The 24,398-nt window shown below is 43.7% G+C and overlaps 1 protein-coding gene across 1 annotated transcript in view; it reads right to left on the minus strand.

Moving 5' to 3' along the window:
• Positions 1 to 1,820: 1,820 nt before the first annotated feature.
• The window catches only part of CCDC61 (coiled-coil domain containing 61), a 30,181-nt gene continuing 7,603 nt past the window's right edge, over positions 1,821 to 24,398 (minus strand). The window contains exons 2-14 of the mRNA XM_082263583.1: positions 20,373 to 20,528; positions 20,169 to 20,251; positions 18,828 to 18,988; positions 18,592 to 18,744; positions 18,294 to 18,504; positions 14,686 to 14,768; positions 13,542 to 13,729; positions 11,445 to 11,523; positions 9,342 to 9,400; positions 9,100 to 9,175; positions 7,169 to 7,238; positions 6,963 to 7,035; positions 1,821 to 2,389 (exon numbers count right to left, since the gene is read on the minus strand). Coding sequence (XP_082119709.1) covers positions 2,295 to 2,389; positions 6,963 to 7,035; positions 7,169 to 7,238; positions 9,100 to 9,175; positions 9,342 to 9,400; positions 11,445 to 11,523; positions 13,542 to 13,729; positions 14,686 to 14,768; positions 18,294 to 18,504; positions 18,592 to 18,744; positions 18,828 to 18,988; positions 20,169 to 20,251; positions 20,373 to 20,520 — 1,479 coding nt within the window. The 5' untranslated portion in view covers positions 20,521 to 20,528 and the 3' untranslated portion in view covers positions 1,821 to 2,294. The remainder of the gene's footprint in view (positions 2,390 to 6,962; positions 7,036 to 7,168; positions 7,239 to 9,099; positions 9,176 to 9,341; positions 9,401 to 11,444; positions 11,524 to 13,541; positions 13,730 to 14,685; positions 14,769 to 18,293; positions 18,505 to 18,591; positions 18,745 to 18,827; positions 18,989 to 20,168; positions 20,252 to 20,372; positions 20,529 to 24,398) is intronic.

Raw genomic sequence — 24,398 nt, forward strand, 5'->3', positions numbered from 1 at the left:
TAGCAGTATTTGCACATAGCACCCAGCTTGCTGGCACTTTAGTACCATTTGATTTTATAGTTCCACAGTGCAAGGATTGATTTATTTTTTTTATAGTTCATATCCATAAGTGTCTCATGTGAATTAGATACTACATTGGCTTGGATCAACCCCCAACAAATATATACTCACATACTACCTAGCAGGTAGTGCCATATCCCAACGTTCCATTGCACACACATTTGGGAGTTAGCCCTAACCAGACTTGGTAATCCCCCCTTTTCATAGTCACACTCCACTCCACTGGTGTTCTAAACCTATATAAAGGCGTTTCCAGCTGCAGGCTTTAAAATGTTTACAGGCAGACAGGCTATGTTATCCCTCATCAATTCCATGCTTTTAACTACATACAGCTTAAAACATACAGTGCCAGCTCAGTTTCCTTGACAGAGATAATTCTGGGCACTGACCTAGCTAAACTGATCTCCACACTGTACTAACTTCCTCTGCGACTAAGGAAGCCCATCGAGCTGAAACCAAGTGTAAGCATGACTTGGGAGCTGTTGAAGAGGTGAATTGGGAGGAAATACTGAATTAATACAAGATGGTCTCTTCCAGGGTCTCTGACTGCCTGACCCAGATGTCCATTTTACACAGGGCCTACCTAACGCCTGTTCGAGTGTCCCATTATAAACCCTCTCACAGTCCCTTATATCCCTAAAGTTGTCCCATTGTACAGACTTTTTGGATCCAAACAGTCCAGTTCCTTTATGAGCATATGGGCCCTCCTTTGTCTCTAGACCCTAAACCCTGCTTGCTTGGCTTCTTTGTGGACCCCGATACATTTCGGAATATATTTTTTACCTGGAACGCTCTTCATTGCTCGCAAAGTGGTTGCGCTAAATTGGATACGGGTTACCCCGCCAACGCTTGAGGTATGGGTCCAAGAGGAGAATTCCACCCCTTCTTTATAAAAAGCGGTTAAAAAAACAGAGGCTGTCCTACTAAATATACTAAGTTATGTGACAGGTGCTTGGCGCAGCCCACCACATATGTAAAGTGACTCTTATGTATATTGTTAACCTATACAGTTTGACATTTAATTTTCACATGCAAGTATTGCCTAGTGATCTGTATGATGGTATATGACTGATGTAATGGGACAATAATGCTTTCTGTTACTGAATGGTCCCCAGGGCTGAACAACTGGCTTGTTTGAATCATTCTGTAATATTGATATTTTCTTAACTTAATAAAAAAATTATGCACATGAAAATGACCACACAATATTTTATCTTGAATAAAAATATATTTAAAAACAGATTTTTGTCAAAAACAAGCCCAACTCCAGCCAAAGGTTTAATTTTATTTTTAATAGAGCAAGTAATAGTCAGAACCTCTGTAAAGATTTAACTGCTGCCTGTGTCTGCACTGGGGAGATTTCCTCTCACTTCTACAGAGACATCAGTACATGAAATCTGAAGGAGCACAGGTGACAGCAGGACAGGAAAATAAAGAGCAATAAAAACATAGTAGATGGTCTAAAAACAATCCCTTTCTATATAAATTTGCTATTATACCTATCCCATCACTTCCTGTCCTTGTGACACTGTCTCCTGGACATAAATGGAGGATAAATCTCCCAGAGATTCTAACCCTTCCTCCTTCTGTACAAAACAAGATATAACATTCTGGCTGGAGTTAGCCTTAAAATGTAATAAAATACAATCTAAATAAATAACATTTCTCACATTACAAAAAAAAAAAAAAAAAGCTGTCAACCCACCCAGAAAAGTCCAAACAATTAATGGAATACATTTATAGAGAAATCATACAATCAATCACATAGTAGCTATAAATCTGACTCTTCATTTGCATTGAAATTTTTTTGTATGCTTTCTGGTTCAAGTAAGCCAATTTAGATCCAATTCTGAGAAATGGAAATTGACCCATCTTGAATTTTTGGTCCACTGACTTAGTGCATTCCAAGTAAAACCCTCTTGTAAAATTAATTCAGGTCTTGAAAAGGCAAGTTTAGGTCCTTGCCACACGTCTGCAGTCTGTGTGATTCAGTATTGGTGATTTCTTGGAAACCTCTGATGTTTATTGCAGATTCCGTAGCATCATCCAACCAAGAAACAGCATGGAATTGGCAAGTTTCGTAATGTATGGTCTCCCAAGGGATTATTTTCTCCATTTTTAATTTGGGTATATTTGGTCTAAAATTAAAACCATTTGGATTGTCCATGTATAAATCAGCACAGTTCTAGACTAAAACACCACCATAAAAGATAAAATGTGTTTTAGACTCCAGTTTAGGTGCGTGTATCTAGGTTCTTCATATAATCTTGCAGGGCCTGCAGTCGGGCATCAATGTCTGATAGGTCAGAGACTGGGTCAAAGCGGTTTTCTGCATTGGGTGCAAGAACACTGAATTAGATTTGATATATACAGAAGTATAAACCTCAACTTGTTTTAAAGAAAAACTGGATTTTTGACTTACTAAAATCATTTTCTCTGAAGTTCATTGACAGACGCAGCTCCATGTTCTTCTTGACCATTGGGTTATGCTGCCCCCTACAGGAGTAGGACACTAGGCAGGAAAAATCTTTACCACGCCTATGGGGCAGTCCCTGCAGGCATTCACCCACTCACTCTGCTATAGGATTCCTTTTTGTTGGAAGCAGTGTTTAGAAGAAAAAACCCCAACCCACTCAGAAATAGAGGGGCAGGTGCTGCGTCTATCAATGAACTTCAGAGAAAAGGATTTTACGGCAAGTCAAAAATCCAGTTTTCTCTATCGTTCAGTGACAGATGCAGCTCCATATTCTTCTTGACCATTGGGACATCCCAAAGCAGCATTTGCATGAGGGGTGGGAAAACAACGCAGAAAAGAATGCAATTCCCCAAGGGCTAAACTCAGCCAACCAGTGAACATGAAGCTCAACCAAGAACAACTGGAGCTCACCTAGAAAAAAAACATACACCCTCAAAGAGAATATTTTCTCTTTTAAACAGCAGCCTGCAAAACCTTGCAAACTTGCAACAGGGAAAGGTGGAACCCGACCCTTTAGTGAATAAGCCTGTACCACCGTCTGCCTGATCCATCTGAATATGGTCGCGGCAGGCGCAGCCAATCCCTTTCGGGGTCCATCCGTGTGGACAAAAAGAGTCTGATTTCCTGAGAGATTCAGTAGCCGCCAGGTAAACCCTAATTGCCCGAACCACATCCAAAGAATGTAAGGCATTTTCCTTTGGATGCTTGGGCTTAGGAGAGAGTGAAGGCAGCACAATGTTTTCATTCAAATGGAAATCAGAAACCACCTTAGGAATAAATGACTGATAAAGTGGAAGTACGCACTTCTCTCTGTAGAGAAACAGATAAGGTGAACGGCAGCATAGCCCCGCCAATTCAGATACTCTGCAAGCAGAGGTAACAGCCACCAAAAAGGCTACCTTCTGTAACAGTGTAAGCAGAGGAATCTCCCTAATGTTCTCAAAGGGAGGTTTTTGAAGAATAGACAGTACCAAGTTAAGATCCCACGGAGGTAACGGTAATTGTCTCGGAGGAGCCATATGGCGAACCCCGTGAATAAAAGTGTGAATACATAGCTAAAGGGCATTGGAAAAAACACAGACAAAGCCAACACTTGGCCATTTATAATACCCAAGGCAAACCGCTGTTCAAGCCCTCTTTGGAGAAAGGTCAAAATCCTAGCCATCGAAAAAAGGAGAGGATGCACCTTCAACGATTCACACCATGAGATGTACGATTTCCACGTACGATGATAGATCTTCCTGGAGGTAGATTGTCTAGCCTTCAACAGTGTAGGAATCACTGAGTCAGAAAGACCCCTGTCCTTCAATACCTGGCTTTCAACAGCCACGCAGTTAAAGCCAGCGACTGTAAAGCAGGATGGAAGATCGACCCTTTAGACAGCAGATCTTCCCTGAGAGGAAGTCTCCAAGGAGCATTGGCGACCAACCTTACCAGATCTGCATACCAAGACCGGCAAGTTCAGTCTGGGGCCACCAGAATGACTGGAATCCCTTCCACCTCTATTCTGCGAAGAAGCCTCGGCAGGAGTTTCAGCGGAGGGAACGCATAGATCAGCCGATACTGACCCCAAGGAGCCACCAGTGAGTCTGTGGCGTCCGCCAGAGGATCCCGAGACCTAGCTACTTGTTGAGTCGAGAGGCTAACAGGTCGACGTCGGGTGTCCCCCACTGGACACACAGCATGTGAAAACACCTCCAGGTACAGGGACCATTCCCCCTGATCCAACGCCTGAAGAGTCAGGTAATCCACCTGCCAGTTCTCCACACCTGGGATATGCACAATGGAAAGGGCTGGAACAAAATTTTCTGCCCATTTCAGTATCTCGGCCACCTCCCGGGCACCAACACACTTTTGGTGCCCCCTTTATGATTGACGTAAGCCACGGTCGTGGCATTGTCCGATTAAATCCAAACTGGACAACCCTGCAGACGATTTTTCCAGTGACTCAGGCAAAGCTTTTTTGTGGAGTTCCAGAATATTGATCGGTAGTCTGGACTCCTCCACGGTCCAGGACCCCTGGACACACAGCTTCCTAAGAACGCCTCCCCAGCCGGACAGGCTGGCATCTGTGGTTACCACGGTCCAATACAATGGGAGGAAGGACTTACCCTGGCGTAGGGCTAACGATGAAGCCACCCCAGAAGAGCACTCTTTGTGCTGTGACTCAACCGAATCATAGTGTCCAAGCATTCTGGATCTTTGTTCCACTTGACAAGAATTTCCCTTTGTAAGGGTCTCGTGTGGAACTAAGCAAACAGAACCGCCTCGAAGGTCGACACCATCAGGCCTAAGGCTCGCATGCAAATCAGCAGAGATGACAGGTTGCTGGATAACAGCAAAAAAAAAAAAAAAAAATCGCCCTCTGTAACTTTTCCGGGGGAAGAAACCTCCTCGCCAAAGCTGAGTCCAGAGTCATGCCCATATAATCCAGTTTTGAAGATAGTACCAGAGCAGATTTTTTTAAATTGATGTTCCAACCAAACTTTTGCTGGGTCCGTACAGTGATTGTCAAGTCGCCCAACAGGACTGAATGTGAGTCTGCTCTTAAGAGGAGATAGTCCAGGTACCCCAGTACCACAATCCCTCGTTGTTGCAGTAATGCCAATACCAGAGCCAACACTTTGGTGCAAACCCTGGGAGCAGGAGGTGGAACCAAAGGGTAATGCCACAAATTGATAATGCTCCTCTCCTACAGCAGAGCGAAGAAAACGCTGGTGTCCAGCGTAAATAGGGATGTGTATATATGCGTCCTTGATATCGATGGAGGCCAAAAAGTCTCCTTGGTGTAGGGACGCCACTACCATGCGAATAAACTCCATTCAAAATTTTTGTATCTACACAAAGCAGGTCCAGGATTGGACGCACTTTGCCTTCTTTCCTGGGAACAGTGAACAGGTTTGAATAGAATCTCTGAAAGCGTTCCCGAGAGGGAACCAGCACAATCACGCCTTGCGACAGCAGATCTTGTACTGCCTCTCATAGATCTGGAGCTAGACATAGATTGGACGTTCGAGACCGGAATATTTGATCTTGTAACCCGATATGATCAGTTAGTGGACCCATTTGTCCTGAATCAAGGAGGTCCATGGTTCCGGAAAGAAGCAAAGATGTCCCTCCACCCCAGTTACAGGTGAGGGCGTCCCTCCATGCAGACGGGGATTTGTCTGTAGATCTGGATTGGCCCGCTCTCGGCTTACCCGACCATATCTTCTTTGAACCCCCAGAAGATCTAAATGGCTTAGATCCTTTCTCCTGCTTGCCGGAGGCACGAAAAGGCCCCTTTCTATTACAGTGACTTGCCCTTGGAGGATTGAAGAAGAAGAGTACTCTTCCCACCTGTAAGACCCTTGATCAGTTCATCCAACGAGGATCCAAACAAACCGTCCACCGTAAAGGGGAGCTCTGATAGAGCCTTTTTTAAAGCCTGATCTGCAGTGGTTCAAACGATTAGTGGCATCGGGGGGGGGGGGGGGGGGGTTGGGGGGCCGACAGGGACGGATCGGCTACACCGGCACCGGCGCGACCACCCGTCGCTGACTGAGATAGGGACCTTTATGATGATGGGGAGGAAGTCCTTCGGGGAGCCTGGTACATACCGAGAGGCCAGGGGGAATGAGGGGTACCCAAGGGTCTGACCTTCCCAGCTGAGGGGCCCACGTCAGCCCTGAGACCGCCAGAGCTATGGAGTGATACTACTCACCATACCAACGACATCGGGTGGGCGCCACTCTGCACAGACTACCTCTCCACTCGGGGTGGGGGGTGCTGACGGCCAAGGGGTACGCTGCGACTCAGGCCGAACCAGGTCCTGTGCGTCCCGGCGAGGTGTTTCACTCACGGGCCAGACCCCGTCCACTGGGGTTTTGTTGTGGCGAGGCCTACGCTGAGCTATAACCTTCACACGCTCGCTGGTTGGGCTGGGAGAGCTTAAGGATCTAGGATATCCAATCTGAAACCCAGTCCGGGTGTTGATTGCATTCTCTCAGCAACAAGCTAAAAAAATTTAATTTTTTAACAAATGTTCCCTTTAAAATAAAAAAAGACAAGCTAAGACCGAAGTCCCAGTCGGTAACAAGGTCCTACTCCTAAACTAGGCAGAAACAAACTGGATCCTATGGCAAAGTGAGTGGGTGTATGCCTGCAGGGACTGACCCATAGGCGTGGTAAAGATTTTTTCTGCCTAGCATCCTACTTCTGTAGGGGGCAGCAAAACCCAATGGTTAAGAAGAATATGGAGCTACGTCTGTCAATGAACGATAGGAAAACTACATTTCAAAATCTGAGGTGCATATTTATGAATGTGGCGCATAACGACTAGATTCCCTCTTTCCTTTGAAAGATCAAGATAGAGGACTATGAACAACAATTTCAATTTTGCACTAATCTACATAAAAAACCAAAAATGAGAAACAAAGTTAGCTACCTTTCTCAATTTTCCGGTTATAGTTTGGTGTGCTGGAAAGCCTCTTTTTGCTGGATGATCGGTCTCTCTTCCCCTGCAGATCCAGAGGAAAAAGTAAAATTCTCCAACTGACACAAACCAAGTGACAACCAATGTACTAAATACTATTTCATGCTGAGAAACAGGGCATCAGCAAGAAAGCGTAGCATTTAAAAATAACAACTTACACTATTCCTGCTATTCCATGATGAAGGGGCAAAGGGTTTCCTGCCACGTGTGGCCTGTTTTCTTTCACCACTATAATATGGTTAGAGCACATTGTGAGTAGTGTGCACAAATTTGACATACACAAAACTACAGATGGTACAAGAAGGCAATACAAAGCTATTTACATATAAATTGACTGCATGATATATGGCAAGTTAACTTGTCCTGGCCTAAAAAGTACCTAAAACGATAACAGTAGTGCTGGAGTGCAACATTTCTATCTTCAAATCCATCCCTGTGGAATATTATGGATCCAATATGCAGAACCTCAACTTCCCTTTAACCACTTGCCTACAGTGCACTTTCACCCCCTTCCTGCCCAGGCCAATTTTCAGCTTTCAGCGCTCTCAGGCTTTGAATGACAATTGCGCGGTCATGCTACACTGCACCTATATGACATTTTTATCATTTTTTCACACAAATAGCTTTCATTTGGTGATATTTAATCACCTCTGGGTTTTTTATTTCTTACAAAGAATTTTGAAAAAAAAAAAAAAAAAAAAAAAGTCTTATTTTCTGTGAGTAAATTTTGAAAATAAATACATTTTTCTCCTTCACTGATGTGCGCTGATGAGGCGGCACTGATAGGCTGCACTGATGAGGTGGCACTGATGAGGTACTAATATGCCGCACTGATGAGCACTGATAGGCGTGATGAGCACTGATAGGTGGCACTGCTGGTAACTGAGAGGCACCATCAGTGCCCACACTCAGTGCCCATAGTGCTGCTAGTCAGTGTCCATCAGTGCCTAGATGAGCAGGCACTGATGGGCACTGACTGGCAGCACTATGGGCACTGATTGTGGGCACTGATGGTGGGCAGTTATGGCATTTTATTTCCCTCTTGTGTAATCAGGGCACTGGTGATCAGTGCCCTGATTACATTTCTCTGTGTTCCCTAACCGCTGATCGGCTCTTCCTCACACGCAGTCTCTGTGTGAGGAAGGAGAGCTGGCAATGAGAGATGATCTCATATGTTTACATTTGAGATCATCTCTCATTGGATGTTCCGATCGCGTGGCAAATGGCCGCTGTGATTGGCCATTCACCACGATCTGTGATTGGCTGTGTCCAAGGGACACGGCCGACACAGATTTTCCCCGATGCTCGCGGGGAGCCTGTTACTGGGAGGCCGTTTAAAGACGGCGTCCCGGAAATTAGAGCCCGTGCTGTAGCCGTCTTTCGGCTATAGCGCGGGCGGGAACTAGTTAAAAGTGTCACTAAAGGCAAAACTTTCTTTTTAGGTTTTGGATAGTGGAGAGAGATTAGTACTGGTCAGATTTTATTGCGGTCTGTGACACTGATATGGAGATTCACCCTATTTGTTCTGTTTATCCTCATTGAAAGTGGAAGTAAAAGAAAAACTAAATTTTTGTAAGAACTTACCGTAAAATCCTTTTCTCTGAAGTTCTTTGACAGACGCAGCTCTTCCTATTCATAGACTTATAACCCTATGCATTTTAGCACTTTTTTAATAGGATGTTTGGTGCAATAATTTTGATTATATGGCAATGGATACACTTAGCACTTTACAATAGATGGGATTTAATTCTATGGATTTTTCATTTCCATGGGTACAATGACTTATGCACTTTAGTACTTTTTAAACTACAGGTTTATTAGTTAGTATTCAGATTTATTTTCACATATATACTCTGTTAATTTTACTTGATTTGGAGAATCTCACTTTATGTACACATGGATCACCAATCAGCGCCTACATTTAACTAGTATTTTCCTGTTTTAGGTGTTTTTTCCCGATTTAAAGGAGCAGCAGGTTGATAGTGAACACTAAAGTATTGGGTATTAGGTGCCTTCACATAGTTTTTTATATATATCCTGTAACTTCTTGTTGAACTATAGGCCCAGTATAGACAGTATGTAACTTTACCTGTTGGGTAATGGATTGACATACTCCATTTCATCTCCAGAGCTTTGATAGGATCGATGACTTCGAAGACTCTCAACTATTTCAGAAATGAAGCATATATAGGTAACTAAGTAATGCTTATGTAAACAGCATTAATAGGTTCAAGTGCTATGTATCTAGAAGCATAGTAGAACGATCCTCTAAACAAATAAAAAAGGCATACAAAAAAATAAATACATATTAAGATGTAAAAGGTGACCCACCTGACGAACTGCGCCTCTGTCCTCTCATACTGGATGGGGATGGCAATGCTCGTCGAACTCTGCAATAAGTAGTTAAACTGTTTAGAAGCCTAATAGAAGCACACTAAACCCTTTATTGATATTTGTAATGCACATGTATTTTGCTACACACTTACACCCAATGAAAAGTTCAATAAAAAAGATATATACATACAGTATCTCATAAAAGGGAGTAGGCCCCTCATATTTTTGTAAAAAGATGTAATAAAATATGTGACAATACTGAAGAAATTACACTTTGCTATAATGTAAAAGTAGTGATTGTACAACTTGTATAACAGTGTAAATTTGCTGTCCCCTCAAAATAACTCAACACACAGCCATTAATGTTTAAACCGCTGGCAACAAAATTGAGTACACCCCTAAGTGAAAATGTCCAAATTTGGAGCAATTAACCATTTTCCCTCCCCGATGTCATGTGACTCAGTGTTACAAGGTCTCAGGTCTGAATGGGGAGCAAGTGTGTTAAATTTGGTGTTATCGCTCTCACTCTCTCATACTGGTCACTGGAAGTTCAACATGGCATCTCATTGTAAAGAACTCTGAGGATCTGAAAAAAGAATTGTTGCTCTACATCAAGATGGCCTAGGCTATAAGAAGACTGCCAAGACCCTGAAACTGAGTTGCATCACAGTGGCCAAGACCATACAGTGGTTTAACAGGACAGGCTCCACTCAGAACAGGCCTCTCCATTGTCGACCAAAGAGGTTGAGTGCACGTGGTCAGCGTCATATCCAGAGGTTGTCTTTGGGAAATAGATGTATGGGTGCTACCAGCATTGCTGTAGAGGTTGAAAGGGTGGGGGGTCAGCCTGTCAGTGCTCAGACCATACGCTGCACGCTGCATCAAATTGGTCTGCATGGATGTCATCCCAGAAGGAAGCCTCTTCTAAAGATGATGCACAATGAAGCCCAAAAACAGTTTGCTGAAGACAAGCAGACTAAGGACATGTATTACTGGAACCATGTCCTGTTTCTCTGATGAGACCAAGATAAACAGATAGTGTCAAGCCTGTGTGGTGGCAACGGGGTGAGGAGTACAAAATCAAGTGTGCCTTGCCTACAGTCAAGCATGGCGGTGGGAGTGTCATGGTCTGGGGCTGCCGGCACAGGGGTGCTACAGTTCATTGAGGGAAACATGAATGCCAACATGTACTGTGACTTACTGAAGCAGAGCTTGATCCCCTCTCTTCAGAGACTGGGCCCCAGGGAAGTATTTCAACATAACGACCCCAAACACACCTCCAAGAGGAACACTGCCTTGCTAAAGAAGCTGAGGGTAAAGGTGATGGACTGACCAAGCATGTCTCCAGACCTAAACCCTATTGAGCATCTGTGGGGCACCCTCAAACGAAAGGTGGAGGAGTGCAAGGTCTCCAACATCCACCAGCTCCGTGATGCCGTCATGGAGGAGTGGAAGAGGACTCCAGTGGCAACCTGTGAAGCTCTGGTGAGTTCCATGCCCAAGAGGGTTAAGGCAGTGCTGGAAAATAATGGTGGCCACACAAAATATTGACACTTTGGACTCAGTTTGGATATTTTGACTTAGGGGTGTACTCCCTTTTGTTGCCAGCAGTTTAGACATTAATGGCGGTGTGTGTTGAGTTTTTTTGAGGGGAAAGCAAATTTATACTGTTATACAAGCTGTACACTGTAGCAAAGTGTCATTTCTTCAGTGTTGTCACATGAAAAGATATAATAAAACATTTGGCAAAAATGTGATGGGTGTACTCACTTTTGTGAGATATTGTATACATGGCTCAGAAGGGAAATAATTACAAGGGAAGTAGGGGTAAAGCCTGCTGATTAGTTTTAGTAGGACTTGGATGCAGAAGTGAAGCAAACTCTTATGTGACTGAGCAAATTTGCACAATACTTTCAAGTGCTTTCCACGTGGGCTCCAATAAATCACATTGAATAGGTGAACATATACCACAAAAGATTAGCACTGGTAAGTGCCCAGTTAAATAGCTCTATACAGAGCCACCCCAAATTCAAACAGGCACAAGCATCTGTTTGAACAAGAACCAAAGGCAGATGTACGAATGGAAGTCTAGTTACTCACTTCTTTAAGTCAACATCTTTCTGCTTACGCTCTCTGTCTCGGATGTAGGCTGTAGGATCAAACCGTGGAGGGCGGATAGCTAAAGGATAGCACAAATTAAAAGATGTATATTAAATGCTTGAACAGAGTCTATATATTTTTTATAAATGATTTTAAAGTAGACAGCAAGGAAGTATGCAAATTGATCCTCTGAACTAATGCTCTAGTCATGGTCCAGTGTCAATACAATATCAAGCAGGCTTCCTTGACAATGTCTTCCCAGTTGGAAAAAAAGCTGGTTCTAAATATGGATATGAACTAGAAATATGTAAGATCAAAAAGAGGAAGAGTAGTCATAGATGGGGTCATTCATAAAAACTTGATTCATAAAAGTGATTGGAAGGTGTGCGGGGGGGGGGGGGGGGCTGGGGTTGGTATAGCCTCACTGTACCCTGCTGTAGATGTTCAAGTAGAACCACTTCTGACAAAAACACTCCTTTTGTGCCCAGGCGGTGGAGGCATTCCCTTGCTGAGCCCTGTATACTGCCCTAATGTTCTCCGCTCTGCTGAGCCCTGTACAACTGCACTAATGTCCTCCACCCTGCTGTCTCCTATAATCTGTCCTACATACTAACGACCCCTATATGTTACAAAACCTCTGTACACTGACCTGCACCCTACCAACCTCTGTACACTGCCCTGCACCCTACCAACCTCTGTACACTGCCCTGCACCCTACCAACCTCTGTACACTGCCCTGCACCCTACCAACCTCTGTACACTGCCCTGCACCCTACCAACCTCTGTACACTGCCCTGCACCCTACCAACCTCTGTACACTGCCCTGCACCCTACCAACCTCTGTACACTGCCCTGCACCCTACCAACCTCTGTACACTGCCCTGCACCCTACCAACCTCTGTACACTGCCCTGCACCCTACCAACCTCTGTACACTGCCCTGCACCCTACCAACCTCTGTACACTGCCCTGCATCCTACCGACCTCTGTACACTGCCCTGCATCCTACCAACCTCTGTACACTGCCCTGCATCCTACCGACCTCTGTACACTGCCCTGCACCCTACCGACCTCTGTACACTGCCCTGCACCCTACCGACCTCTGTACCCTGCCCTACATCCTATCAACCCCTGTACACTGCTCTACATCCTACTGACCTCTGTACATGATGGACTAATCAGACTTGGGGTGGCCAATTACTTTCCAGACATGAAACAAATTGTGAACGAGATTGACAAATCCCTCACTAAAGCTAACTTTTAAGGTAGGCCAAGTTTATAATTTTAGTGACATTAGTTTTACTAAAGTTTTCTAAGATTTCTCCATGCCATTTCTACTTTTTATTGGGGCCTAGTTAAGTTAATTTCTTTAAAAAAAAAAAAAAAAACCAGAGCGACGCCCAAAAGTGATCTTGATCTCTTCCATGTTGTTCACGTAGTCCACCACCTCTCAAAAGGTTGCCTAACCCTGGCCTACTAGGGGGTTACTGCCTATGCCAAAGTACTGGGACACATGCTCTGGCAACATTTGCCAGGGTGCTTAGTGTTCTTGTATGTTTTCTGTTGTGGTGGAGCAGGAAGAAGGCCGGTTCATCAGGGACATGAAAGTTTGTAAATTTTTGGGTGATGATTTTCACATCATTTCAAAACTCAAAAAGCCTAGGACATGGACCCACAGCCAACATGTCGTAGAGAAGGAATTCAGGATGTCGTTAGGGACCCTATACCACCTCCTTAGGAACTTCTAAACCGTTTCCTGAATGTTAGTATAAAATGTATGACTTATGAAAAAAGTATAATAACCACTCCTCGTGTTCTTGTATGAAGGATAGTTGTTATTCCCTCTCCCATTACTGTAGAAGACAAGGGTTGTGTCTCATCTCTGCCAAAAAGCAGAGCATATAATGTGGAGATGGTAGGTCTAACTGGGTCCTGTTCCCCACACATAGATTCAAAAGGTCACATGTAGTGTTCAAGTGGAGGGGAAATAGTGGAGTTAGAAGTTCCTCTAAAATCCTAGTTCAGAGTATATTGGGTGTGACTGCAGCTTTGCCAGATGCATATAATTTTATGGCAATCAAAGGAAAGCACTGCTTACCCACTGGGGAAGGCGATAACCTCGACTGTCTAGTCCTTCCTTCTCCAGAGCTCAGGCCACTTCGTTCCCGGGATGTGGACCTATCTCTTCGAATGCCAACCTCTCCACGAGAGTTATTGCGTTGAATAGGACCCCGGCCAGCAGAACTGGAACGGCTCTGTGGCGAGGGGCCAGTTGGTGTGACACGCCTGTAAAATAGCATAAGAAATAAAGTAAATATGAAGCTCTCGTAGCCTCCTTCAATGCAACACGAAAAAAAAAAAAACCCACAAAAGATACCCTGGTCAGGCCTCAGAAGCCAAAAGGTCTCATCTCTAAACCGTCTACTCCCCTGTTGAACATTTATACATAGGCAAAATTTATGAAATTAAAACTTCAGCAGACACCCCCTAGGTTGTTACCTCTCCTTGCTACAAAAAAGGGATAACAGGAGAATGTAATTGAAGATAAAATGGATTAAGTAGCCCCCAGTAACTCTGCACATCATAAGGGTGGGAAGGAGTTGGAACTCTGCAGCTTGAGAGGTATTGGTGCTGAAGATTCTGCCTCCAAATTGCCATGCCAAAGGCAGACGGGAGCACAAAGAGCATTCAATCTCTGCACTATGGTTTGCCTGCAAGAATCAGCAGTATACATCGAAGGCTCTTCATAAGGGAGGACTCTGAGCCTGCCGAAATGTGGATAAGGGAGGCCTCCACTAGAGCATCTGAGCTCAAGGGGATAGTTGCTTCAACTCAGGCAGAGAAGAGATCTTAGAGAAAACCAAGATAGTAATGGGGTCCCACAAGTAGAAACAATAAAATATTATAATAATAATAATAATAATAATAATAAGAATAATAATAAATAATCATCATAGCCCGGAAAAGACCAGATGTGCAACCTCTCCAGGTCCACTGTTCCCAAAATCATATGGTAGCAGATAATGAGAGACCCCTAAAAGTAGAATGAAGGCCTGAGAGAAAACAACAAATGGTTTTGATGTTCCTGTTAGGCTGGAGGAAACCGAAATAACTGGGGTGACAATAATATATTGATTGGAGAGGATATTTTTGGCTTAGGTGGAGCTTCTCGCACACGTCGGTGAAGATGATTAAGGATAAAACAAGAAGATTCTAAAATATTTTCAAATGGGTTTCCTTACCCTCTTTTGTACATAGCTAGCTCTGTGGTCAGACTCTTCACTTTCAAACGAAGGGTCCGTTCCATTGCTTGTGCTTCTTCCAGCTAAATCAGGGATACAGGCAGATCGTCAGTAGGTGCGGAGGCCAGAAATTCATACAGGCTCCAATATTTCCTCTCTTAGCTGCACACTGTATACATTTTTAGTTTCAATAGTTTTTATTGAGTTTTTAGCAGGCATAACTGGGATAAACAGCCAAGTGAACAAATCACAGTAGTATAAAATAGGGTCAAGGCGTAGAGTACACAACAGTAAGAGAGAGCAAATACACGTATCATTATATATCATAGCTTACGTATACAGGTGTGTGAACATATCCATAACACGTCTGACATCACCCCCCGGGCACCCCAGGGGGAACAAACTATGCCCCGGGAGGATGACAGGAGATAGACCTCTACAGGTTCACAGACCATCAAAACTAACAATCGTATAACCATTCCCGTATCACAACATGCCCAGAACGTAGAGCAAGATACATGAAGTCGACCCAGTTATCAAGGTAGAGGTGGAGTTAGGAAAGAGCAAGGAGAGGAGGGAAAGGGTATGAAAAACAAGATAGAGAAAGGTCCAGCTAGGTCCAGGTAACAAGATCAGTCTGAGATCGTGCACTTGGGGTGAGACAGCCAAGCTTCCCACTTCCTCCGGAACGAGGGAGTGGCAAGCGTTTCCTCCATCATACAATGGTGGTTAAGTGCTAGGATGACTTCATTACAAGAAGGGGGTACAGGAGATTTCCAGTGTGTAGCTATAGCAGATTGTGCTGCAATAAGCAAATGTATAATAACGGTTCTATGGCGAGGCTGAAATTCATGAATATTAATATGCAGGTTGGCTAAAGCCAGAGATGGGGGAGACCTTCTCTTGTGTTATGTCCGAAATGAATGTAAATAATTTGTTCCAGAAGGACCGCAGTGAGACACAAGACCACCGTGTGGTACAGAGTACCTATATCTCCACACTGTCGCCAGCATAGGGAGGGGTGGGAAGGATAGAACTTAGAGAGCTTGAAGGGGGTGAGGTACCAGGAGTGGAGCACCATATGGTACTGTTCCCAATGGGTAACACATTTCGTGGCAACATAGGTGGAGGCAAAGGCTTTCAGCCATGTGGAATCGGAGAATGAGGACGACAGGGTACCTTCCCATTTGGTGACTGAAGGAGGTTTAGAGAAAAGGTTGTGGTTGTTATAAATAGCGTAAAACAGCGTGATACCTTTGATATGAGTGGCCGTGTTCTGGAAGAAAAGGTGTACCAAACTGGGGATTTCTACAGTAGTGGGGAGCGGGTGTTTGTGGAGGAATGATTGGATTTGGAGGTAGGAGAAGAAAGCACTCTGTGGGAGGTTGAAGTGGGTTTGTAAGCTATCAAACGACCGTATGCGGGAGTCATGGAACAGGTCGCTAAGGCGCAATACTTCCTTGCGCATCCACGGTTGTATATCTAGGTGCGGGAGAAAGTGGCACAGCACCTTCAATGGAACTCGTATAGTATGCATTAGGGATGCACCGAAATGAAAATTTTGGGCCAAAACCGAAAATGCAGGATGCCCTTGGCCGAAAACCGAAAATGACTTTTTCCCCAAAAATTTTTTAAAATGGATAGAAGAGGGGCATACGCCAAAAACAGGCAGCGACGTACACCTGTCGCTGCCACCCTGTCGCAGTATATGTACTGTGACGGGTTGGCAAGAGGTTCATTTAATTACCAATGGTATTTGTATTATGCAGCATGAGGGGGTTAATGTATTGTCACTGCTGGTCACTCATCTATTAGTGACCGACCAGTGGCAGGTAATTAACCCCTTTGTGCTGCATTAGTGCAACCAGTGTCAGTGCAACCAGTGTTAATTAACACTGATACTGGTTGCACTAATGCAGCACAAAGGGGTTAATTACCTGCCACTGGTCGGTCACTAATAGATGAGTGACCAGCAGTGACAATACATTAACCCCCTCATGCTTCATAATACAAAAACCATTGGTAAGCTGCCTCAGCGCCCCCTTCGGCAGTACACCCTCCCCCCCCCCCCTCCCTCTGGCTCAGCGTCCCTCCTCGGGTGTCCTTCATTCAAAAGTCCTGCCTCTGGCCGGCGGCCCGCCTCCCGGTGATGTCACTACTACGATCTGTGTTGAATGAAGTGACATACTGGGCGGGAGGGCGGGGCGAGCGGCCGCTATAGATAGAACTATGTGATCCATCCCTGTCAGCTCAGCGCGACTATGTGTGAATGAGAAGTGACCTGACATCGGGCGGGGAGATCGGCCGCTAATAACTATAACTATGTGAGCTTCACTGTCAGCGGAGATACATGCCTGACAGTGAAGTGAAGCTCACATAGTTATAGTTATTAGCGGCCGCTCCCCCCGCCCGATGTCAGGTCACTTCTCATTCACACATAGTCACGCTGAGCTGACAGGGATGGATCACATAGTTCTAGTATCTATAGCAGCCGCTCACCCCGCCCTCCCGCCTGGTATGTCCATTCATGCACAGATCGTAGTAGGGACGTCATTGAGAGGCGGGCGGCCGGCCAGAGGCGGGACTTTTAAAACCTGCCCTGCGCCCTCCTCCTTCCTCACGGCGGCCATTATTTTCGGCAATGTTAACCCATTATTGGCTGAAATGGGATAGGCTCATTTTTCGGCCGATAATTTCGGTGGCCGAAATTTTGGTGCATCCCTAGTATGCATGGAAGGTGCAGGGGGTTGCAAATGGCCAAAGTCCCTCCACAGGGAGATGGAGGCTTGCACAATCTGGTTCTCGGAAGTCCCAGGCCAATCCCCCAGTGCAAAAGCAATGAGAACTAACTGTAAGTCGAGCCCTGGGACCTCAGAAGACTCTATGGAAGCCCATGTTTTGTGCGGAGACGGCGTCCACCAGTATCTAAGTTGGTCCAGAACACACGCCTTGTAGTAGGCAGCCAGATTAGGGACTCCCATACCGCCATGTTTTCTGTGAAAAACCATGGTTTTGTATACATCCATTTTTAATGGTAAGCTTTTACTGTGGCTGATGCTATTAAAAAAAATGGAATCCACATAACTTGTAATAAACACCTCCCTGATCCACTCTTTCTGGCTTGACATATTGAAGCCCACTCCAACCATGTTTAAATGTTGTCTTTTCTGACCCTTTTTAACTACTAGAAAATGATTGTATTGCCATCTGTCTAGGTTGGATAGGGATTGAATACTTATTTAAAGCACATGTCACCTCTGCAGACAGCACTTTACTTAAGTATTCACCCTCCACTGGACTACTGTACCTGAAAAAGGTCCCACTGGCTGCTAAAGGAGAACTCAAGCTAGAAACACAAAATCTAGCAACTATGTTGACAGCATGCAAATGTTGTGGACATCTGTCCTAAAAAGGGATTATGGATTTGCTTCACTTCAGGATTAAGAAATTACCCTAAAAATCTGCAACCTCTAAGGAAAGCACCCCCTACAGTTTATTAGCAAAAAAAAAAAAAAAAAAACAACTATTAGTGGTTTGTAGGAGAAGGAAAATTGAGAGCAGAATGAAAATACTATTGCAAAAAAAAAAAAAAATACTGTGATCTTTACCTGCTCTGTTAGCTGACGGCATTCCTCCCTCCTCTTATTGGCAAGCCGCTGATTCCGGCTTCGCTCTTTTTGTAGCTCTGACTCCAAGGTCTGTACTGCCCTCTTTAGGATTTTTGTGTGGCTGGCTTCCTTTCCAATGGGGATTTCAACGTCCGCTAATCTCTGTAAGGTAAGCTCAACCTCTCGTTTCTCCTCAGTCACCCTTTGCAGCCTGCAGATCAAAGACAGTGCCAACAATCAGAGAACAGGAAAAACTTGGAAAACAAACAATGCCCTTCAGAGTTACTGCAGTACTCACTCTTCACGCAGATGTCCGATTTCAGCCTCTCTGTTCTCTACGTTGGGTGCTAGTTTGAGAGCAGCCAGCTCCTCCTTGAGCCCCCTAATCACTTGCCGCAAATAGACAGGGTCTGGTTTACCAACGTAGGGCAGAGGTAGAGGATAATGTATTCTGTAAACATAAACTAATCAGTTAAGAAGAATGTCTGAGGTTTTTTTTTTTTTTAGTAAACCTTAATGACACTTAAGAATCACCTGTCAAACTCTACGGAGTAGATGAGTATAAGGTATCGCTTGGAACTGAGTGTTGAGCTTTTGGATGGGGGGGGCTGGCGCTGAGCCCCACCAGCCTTTCTATGGCGTAGTAACTCCAGGTCTGCATAGGTCAGGAGGTCAAGTGTTACTGATTCACTGGTCTAGGAAAAACAAATGGAACATCTGCATGGAAAAATTCTCAGTTACAAAAATACATGACTTCTTTTATGAATGCTAAGCAGCAGCTAAAGGGTCTTATCAGTAATAACCTTACTCTAAAGTAATGTCACTTGTACAACTTCATGTCTAAAGCCTGCCATAGATGGAGCACTTTTCTTTCCTGCAACCTCGGGTTGCAAGAAAGAAATCACTTGATTCCCCCATCAACAGACAGTATTGGTGAGAGAATCCCTCCCACGGAGCTATTGTGTTCTGGCAGTGGGGCAGGGTGAGCCAACCCCACCGAGAGAACAAAGTGATTACTGCTAGCAGCTATAATAGCTGCTAGCAATAATTTCATGCAAAATCAGACAGGCTGGTTGTACCCAAGCTGATCCAGCGATCAACTTGGGTACAATCAGCCTGCCCATACAAGGTTCGAATCTTGGCCGGCCCCTGCTGAGCCAGCCGAGATTTGAACCATCTATGGCTGGCTTTAGGCTTTCATTCTTGGCAAATTGTCAGGCAATTGACAGAATATATCGTACTGTGTTAATCTGTGTTTCATTAAGCAAGAGATTTGAGTGTGATGTCTAATCTTGGATTCTGAAATACCACTGAAACTTTTTTGGATAAACATGCAGTCAAGGACATACTCTGTGACTGTGAAGCGAACAACCATTAGGGGGATTCAAGCTTCCAACAGCATAGCCATATTCCTTCTTGGTACTTCTTGTGCTGTTGCATCCAGCAATGAATAAGCACAAAGGTGTGAAACGCGTCTGCTGTCCAGTTTGTTTTGTGTTCCTGTCTGATGTTGTACCTTTGATTTGAAGAATAAAACTCAAGTTTCCAAGTTCCTGGGTCTGGAAGTGCCACTTTCTTTTCTACTTACATGGACTTCTCAGGTTGCGGACCTTGGTGAGCACCCAATCCAGCAGGACTGCCACAGTTGCTCGGGATCCATCCGGCTCAGCTGGCTGCTTTCAGAGCGGTGATTTGTTTCCTTTTGGTTTCCTAAACTCTTCTGGTATCTACCCCAGCAACAGAAACCAGCTGCCTTTTAATAACACTCACGAGAGTGGGAACTGCAATCTTAATTCTGTTTTTAAGCGGTAACTAGGAGTGAATGGGTTAAGTGACCATGCAACTCCAAAACAAAATGACATTTAAGCATGTTACCTGAGTAAGTGCAGAGTGCACCATGTTACAAAATATTGAAAACTGCTTGAAGTTTCCGGTCTTGTGAGTAAGGTCTTCAATAACTGCAAAGAAATGCAGATCAGAGATACCCATTTACACCAAGGGATGAGAAAAAAAAAAGTACACTATAGGCAAATACAAAACACAAGAACCTATGCATTATTGTTACACAGAAATACTCACACTCTGCATCAAACTCGCCCCTCCACTGGTCGGTTGTGAGGGCATCTTCAACTTCTACTTCTAGGCGATCATCAGTGTTTCGGATACGCAGGATGTGTTCTATGCCTCTAAATACACATCGTGCTTCAGCTACTTCACCCTCATCCATCTTCGAACCTGAAAATGCCAACACGTACAGCACAAAACATTGAGGATGAGTAACTGGGTATATATCAACTGGGAAAAAAAAACGCTAAAGGGCAGGCCCCCATAACAAGCTTATCTGGAACTGTTTTGTAACTGTACAGTCTCCCTTTATTTTGTAAAGCACTGTGTGAAATGTTGGTGCTTTATAAACCATGTATAATAATAATTTTATATTTGATTGAGGAATCTCAGCAGTTTAATACACTGCAGCTGATGTGTCTCAACAGCAAAAACCTGCAGTTCCTCAGCAGCCAGAAAACCCACATTCTCCTCTTCAAGATAAAGAGTTAAATCAGTATCCAACGATAGCATTTTCAGCATGCACACCTCAGCAGGATTACAATTTACTTTAGTACAGCGGCTGGGTGATGGAGCATCCCCAATTATTCTGCCACTAGAGCCCCAGAGGGATGGATGAACAGAGTGAAGCAATTATTTTTTTTTCATTTACACAATTCTCAAAAATTCATCAGCAAAGACTATTTAGATCAGGCTGGATATTTGCCTGGCTATTATGTTGATCCAAAGGATTTCATACAATGAGTTCTGGAAGAAGTGTGCAGATCAGGAGATTTGACTTCCTGACTTTTCCATTTGCGCATCTAAAACAACTCTATAGTAGTTTTTTTTTTTTTTTAAAGGGAACCTTGCTGTGCTTTATTTACAGTTAGGCGTGTCATCGATGACAGGTGTAGTGAACCCAAGTCGTCTACAGTAATATTACTGGTATAATGCAGCCCCCTTGATGAACATGCATACAAGCATCTGTGCTTAAATTGTTATCTTGGATCCTAGGTCCAGGTTCCAAACCAACCACCACTCTGGCATTCAATTCTCACAAATGCTATGACTAAACCGTGTCCTATCCTAATCACTACCCAGGAAGTGAAATCTCCCCAACAGGAACACAGACATAGCACTAAAAACAGGAAAGAGGTTCTAAACTTTTTTCCACTTTATCTAAGTGGAATGCCTGCAGGGACACTGTGAACACCAGCCAAAAGACCGAAGCGTCCACCAGGGTTAATTTTGTCAACTTTTGTCGACTAAAACGTTTTCATCGACTAAATTAACACAATTTTAGTCGACTAAAATACGACTAAAACTAAAACAATTCAGATGACTAAAATACGACTAAAACTAAAATGGAATTTTAGTCAAAAGACTATAACTAAAACTAAATCGAAATTTGCTGCCAAAATTAACACTGGTGCATGCTCAAAGCTTAATACCATAAATAATACCATATTAGATTTTTCACTCCAGGACCAGCAGTAGAATATAATGAGTTTGGAAATTGTAGAGAAATGCATAAATAATGCATTACAAATTACAATTGAACACCCATTCGATTATAGATGACTAAAATGTACTGGAGTTTTAGTCGACTAAAATGTACTGGAGTTTTAGTCGACTAAAATGTACTGGAGTTTTAGTCGACTAAAATGTACTGGAGTTTTAGTCGACTAAAATGTACTGGAGTTTTAGTCGACTAAAATGTACTGGAGTTTTAGTCGACTAAAATGTACTGGAGTTTTAGTCGACTAAAATGTACTGGAGTTTTAGTCGACTAAAATGTACTGGAGTTTTAGTCGACTAAAATGTACTGGAGTTTTAGTCGACTAAATACGACTAAAACTAAAACACTTGCAGAAGACTAAAATGGGACTAAAACTAAAATGCCATTTTAGTCCTAAGACTAAGACTAAAACTAAATTGAAATTTGCTGCCAAAATTAACACTGGTGTCCACAGAAGACATGTGACGGACCCGAAATAGGACAGAATAATTCAGCCTGGAAACCTGAGAGTCCACCACAGGTGGGACTGCCCACGTACTCAGAGACTCTTCAAGGGATACCATCTATCGAAAACACTCAGACACCGCCATATTGGGTTTAGAAGAACTCCACTGACTCGGGACATTTGTATCACAGTAGGCGGTAAAAGGGAATACCTTTGCCGCTTTAGGGTATCTGTGGGCCCCGAGGGGACCGGCGCCTCTGACGCAGCAGCTGCATATCCCATGTTTAAAATTTCCTGCACCGATACAATCAGTATCAGTACAGTATCTATCAGTACACCAGCGCACTTACAGATACAGATCGGTACATCCCTGTAAATTAGGCCAAGCAATTACAAATATAGGGGATTGCTACATATCATTCAGGCAGTAAAAGAAAGAAATATAGGACGCTGCCATCACTGAACTTTTTAAAATGCGAACTACCTGCCTGGCTAAAATGCTAACTCCTCTGAAATCAGTACATTTTTTTTTTTTCACCCAAAAGAATCAGCAATGCAATACAAACAAAGAAGTACAAATCAGTCCAAGCTTTCGTAACGCTGTACAAAACGGATCTCAAAATTAAAGTCTATGACCAATCAGTTAAGAGCACATCAGGTTCACAATATGGGATTCATATTTCCATAACTGTCCTGCCTACTTTGCTCAAGGCGAGCACTGCCATTTCCCAAATTTTAGCTTTTCCAGGGGAGATTGGATAGATATCCAGATAGAAAAAAGGGTGGCAGATAATGAGAAGAAGGAAAAAAACAAAAACATAAGAATGGGGGGGGGGGGGGGGGGGTTGGTGCGGCGTTTGCAAAGGTTACACTCATCCGCCATGCCAGGTCTCAGAAATAGCAAGTTAGCCCCCGGTTGATTTTGAAAGTAGTTCCTGCACTTCTTTTTGCAAGCTCAGTTGTGCATGAAGTCGCACAGATGTCTTCCAAGTCGCACCTGAAGTAGCTACTTTGAAATTGTGAAGTAGCACGATTTCAAAGTCACGATTGGTCTTTTCCCTGCAGAAGAATTATGGAGTCCAGATCTTCCAGTACTTCTCACCTTGATCTTTCAATGACTTAGTAGGGGGTGTGGAGGGGTGCAACGGGTTATTCCGCAGTGCAGGGATGCAGGCAGTAGGTGGCGCTGAGTTTTCACACTTTTTGTTGGATAGTGGAGTATCATGTAAAAGTAAGGCCCCTTTCACACATATGGTCCGTTCAGTTCATCAGTTCAGTCACGTCAAAATGTATCAGTTTTTCATCCGTTTTTCATCCGTTTTTCATCCATTTTTCGTCAGTTGTTATCCGTTTTTCATCCGTTTTTCGTCCGTTGTTATCCGTTGCCATCCGTTTTTTGTCAGTTGTTATCCGTTTTTCATCAGTTATCTGTTTTTCATCCGTTGTCATCTGTTTTTCGTCCGATCCATTTTTTTCACGGATGAAAAATAGGGCATTCAGGATGAAAACGGATGTTAACTGATGATCATCCGTTGTCATCTGCTTTTACATAGAGATACATTGATGTCCGTTTTTCATCCGTCAACGGATGGATGGAAAACGGACAAATGGACAGCATGTGTGAAAGGGGCCTAATGCTACTGGATTTCTTTCAAGAAACACACCTGTGATGGTTTAATTGATTGTCTATCTATGTCCCAGAAGTCCCTGTAGCTGGCCGCAGACGAGTAAAAAAAAAAAAATTAAATTTCTGTAGAACGTCAAATCTCTTGTTTTTCGTATCATTAGTGTGCAAACTGCGACAAGTGATTTTCGTGTCACAATCGAAAGTGCCTGACCCAACATTATGTTTTTTTTTTTTTGTTTAAGAAATTCAAAATAATTGCTGGAACAATCGTATGAGCTATTTTCATTTTTCGATCGACAGAACTTTTGTTTTTTTTCGTTTCATCTATGGCCCACTTATAGTGCGAAGAATGGTACCTTCAGATTCTAAGCAGCTCAAGCAGGTACTGGAGGGGTGCAGTACCACAGGGGTCCTGCACCATCCTGCGAGGAGTTTATAGCCCCCTTCTTGGTACCTACTTGTTAAAGA

Source organism: Pelophylax lessonae (assembly GCF_965119305.1).
Source record: "Pelophylax lessonae genome assembly, chromosome: 7".
Lineage (NCBI taxonomy): Eukaryota > Metazoa > Chordata > Amphibia > Anura > Ranidae > Pelophylax > Pelophylax lessonae.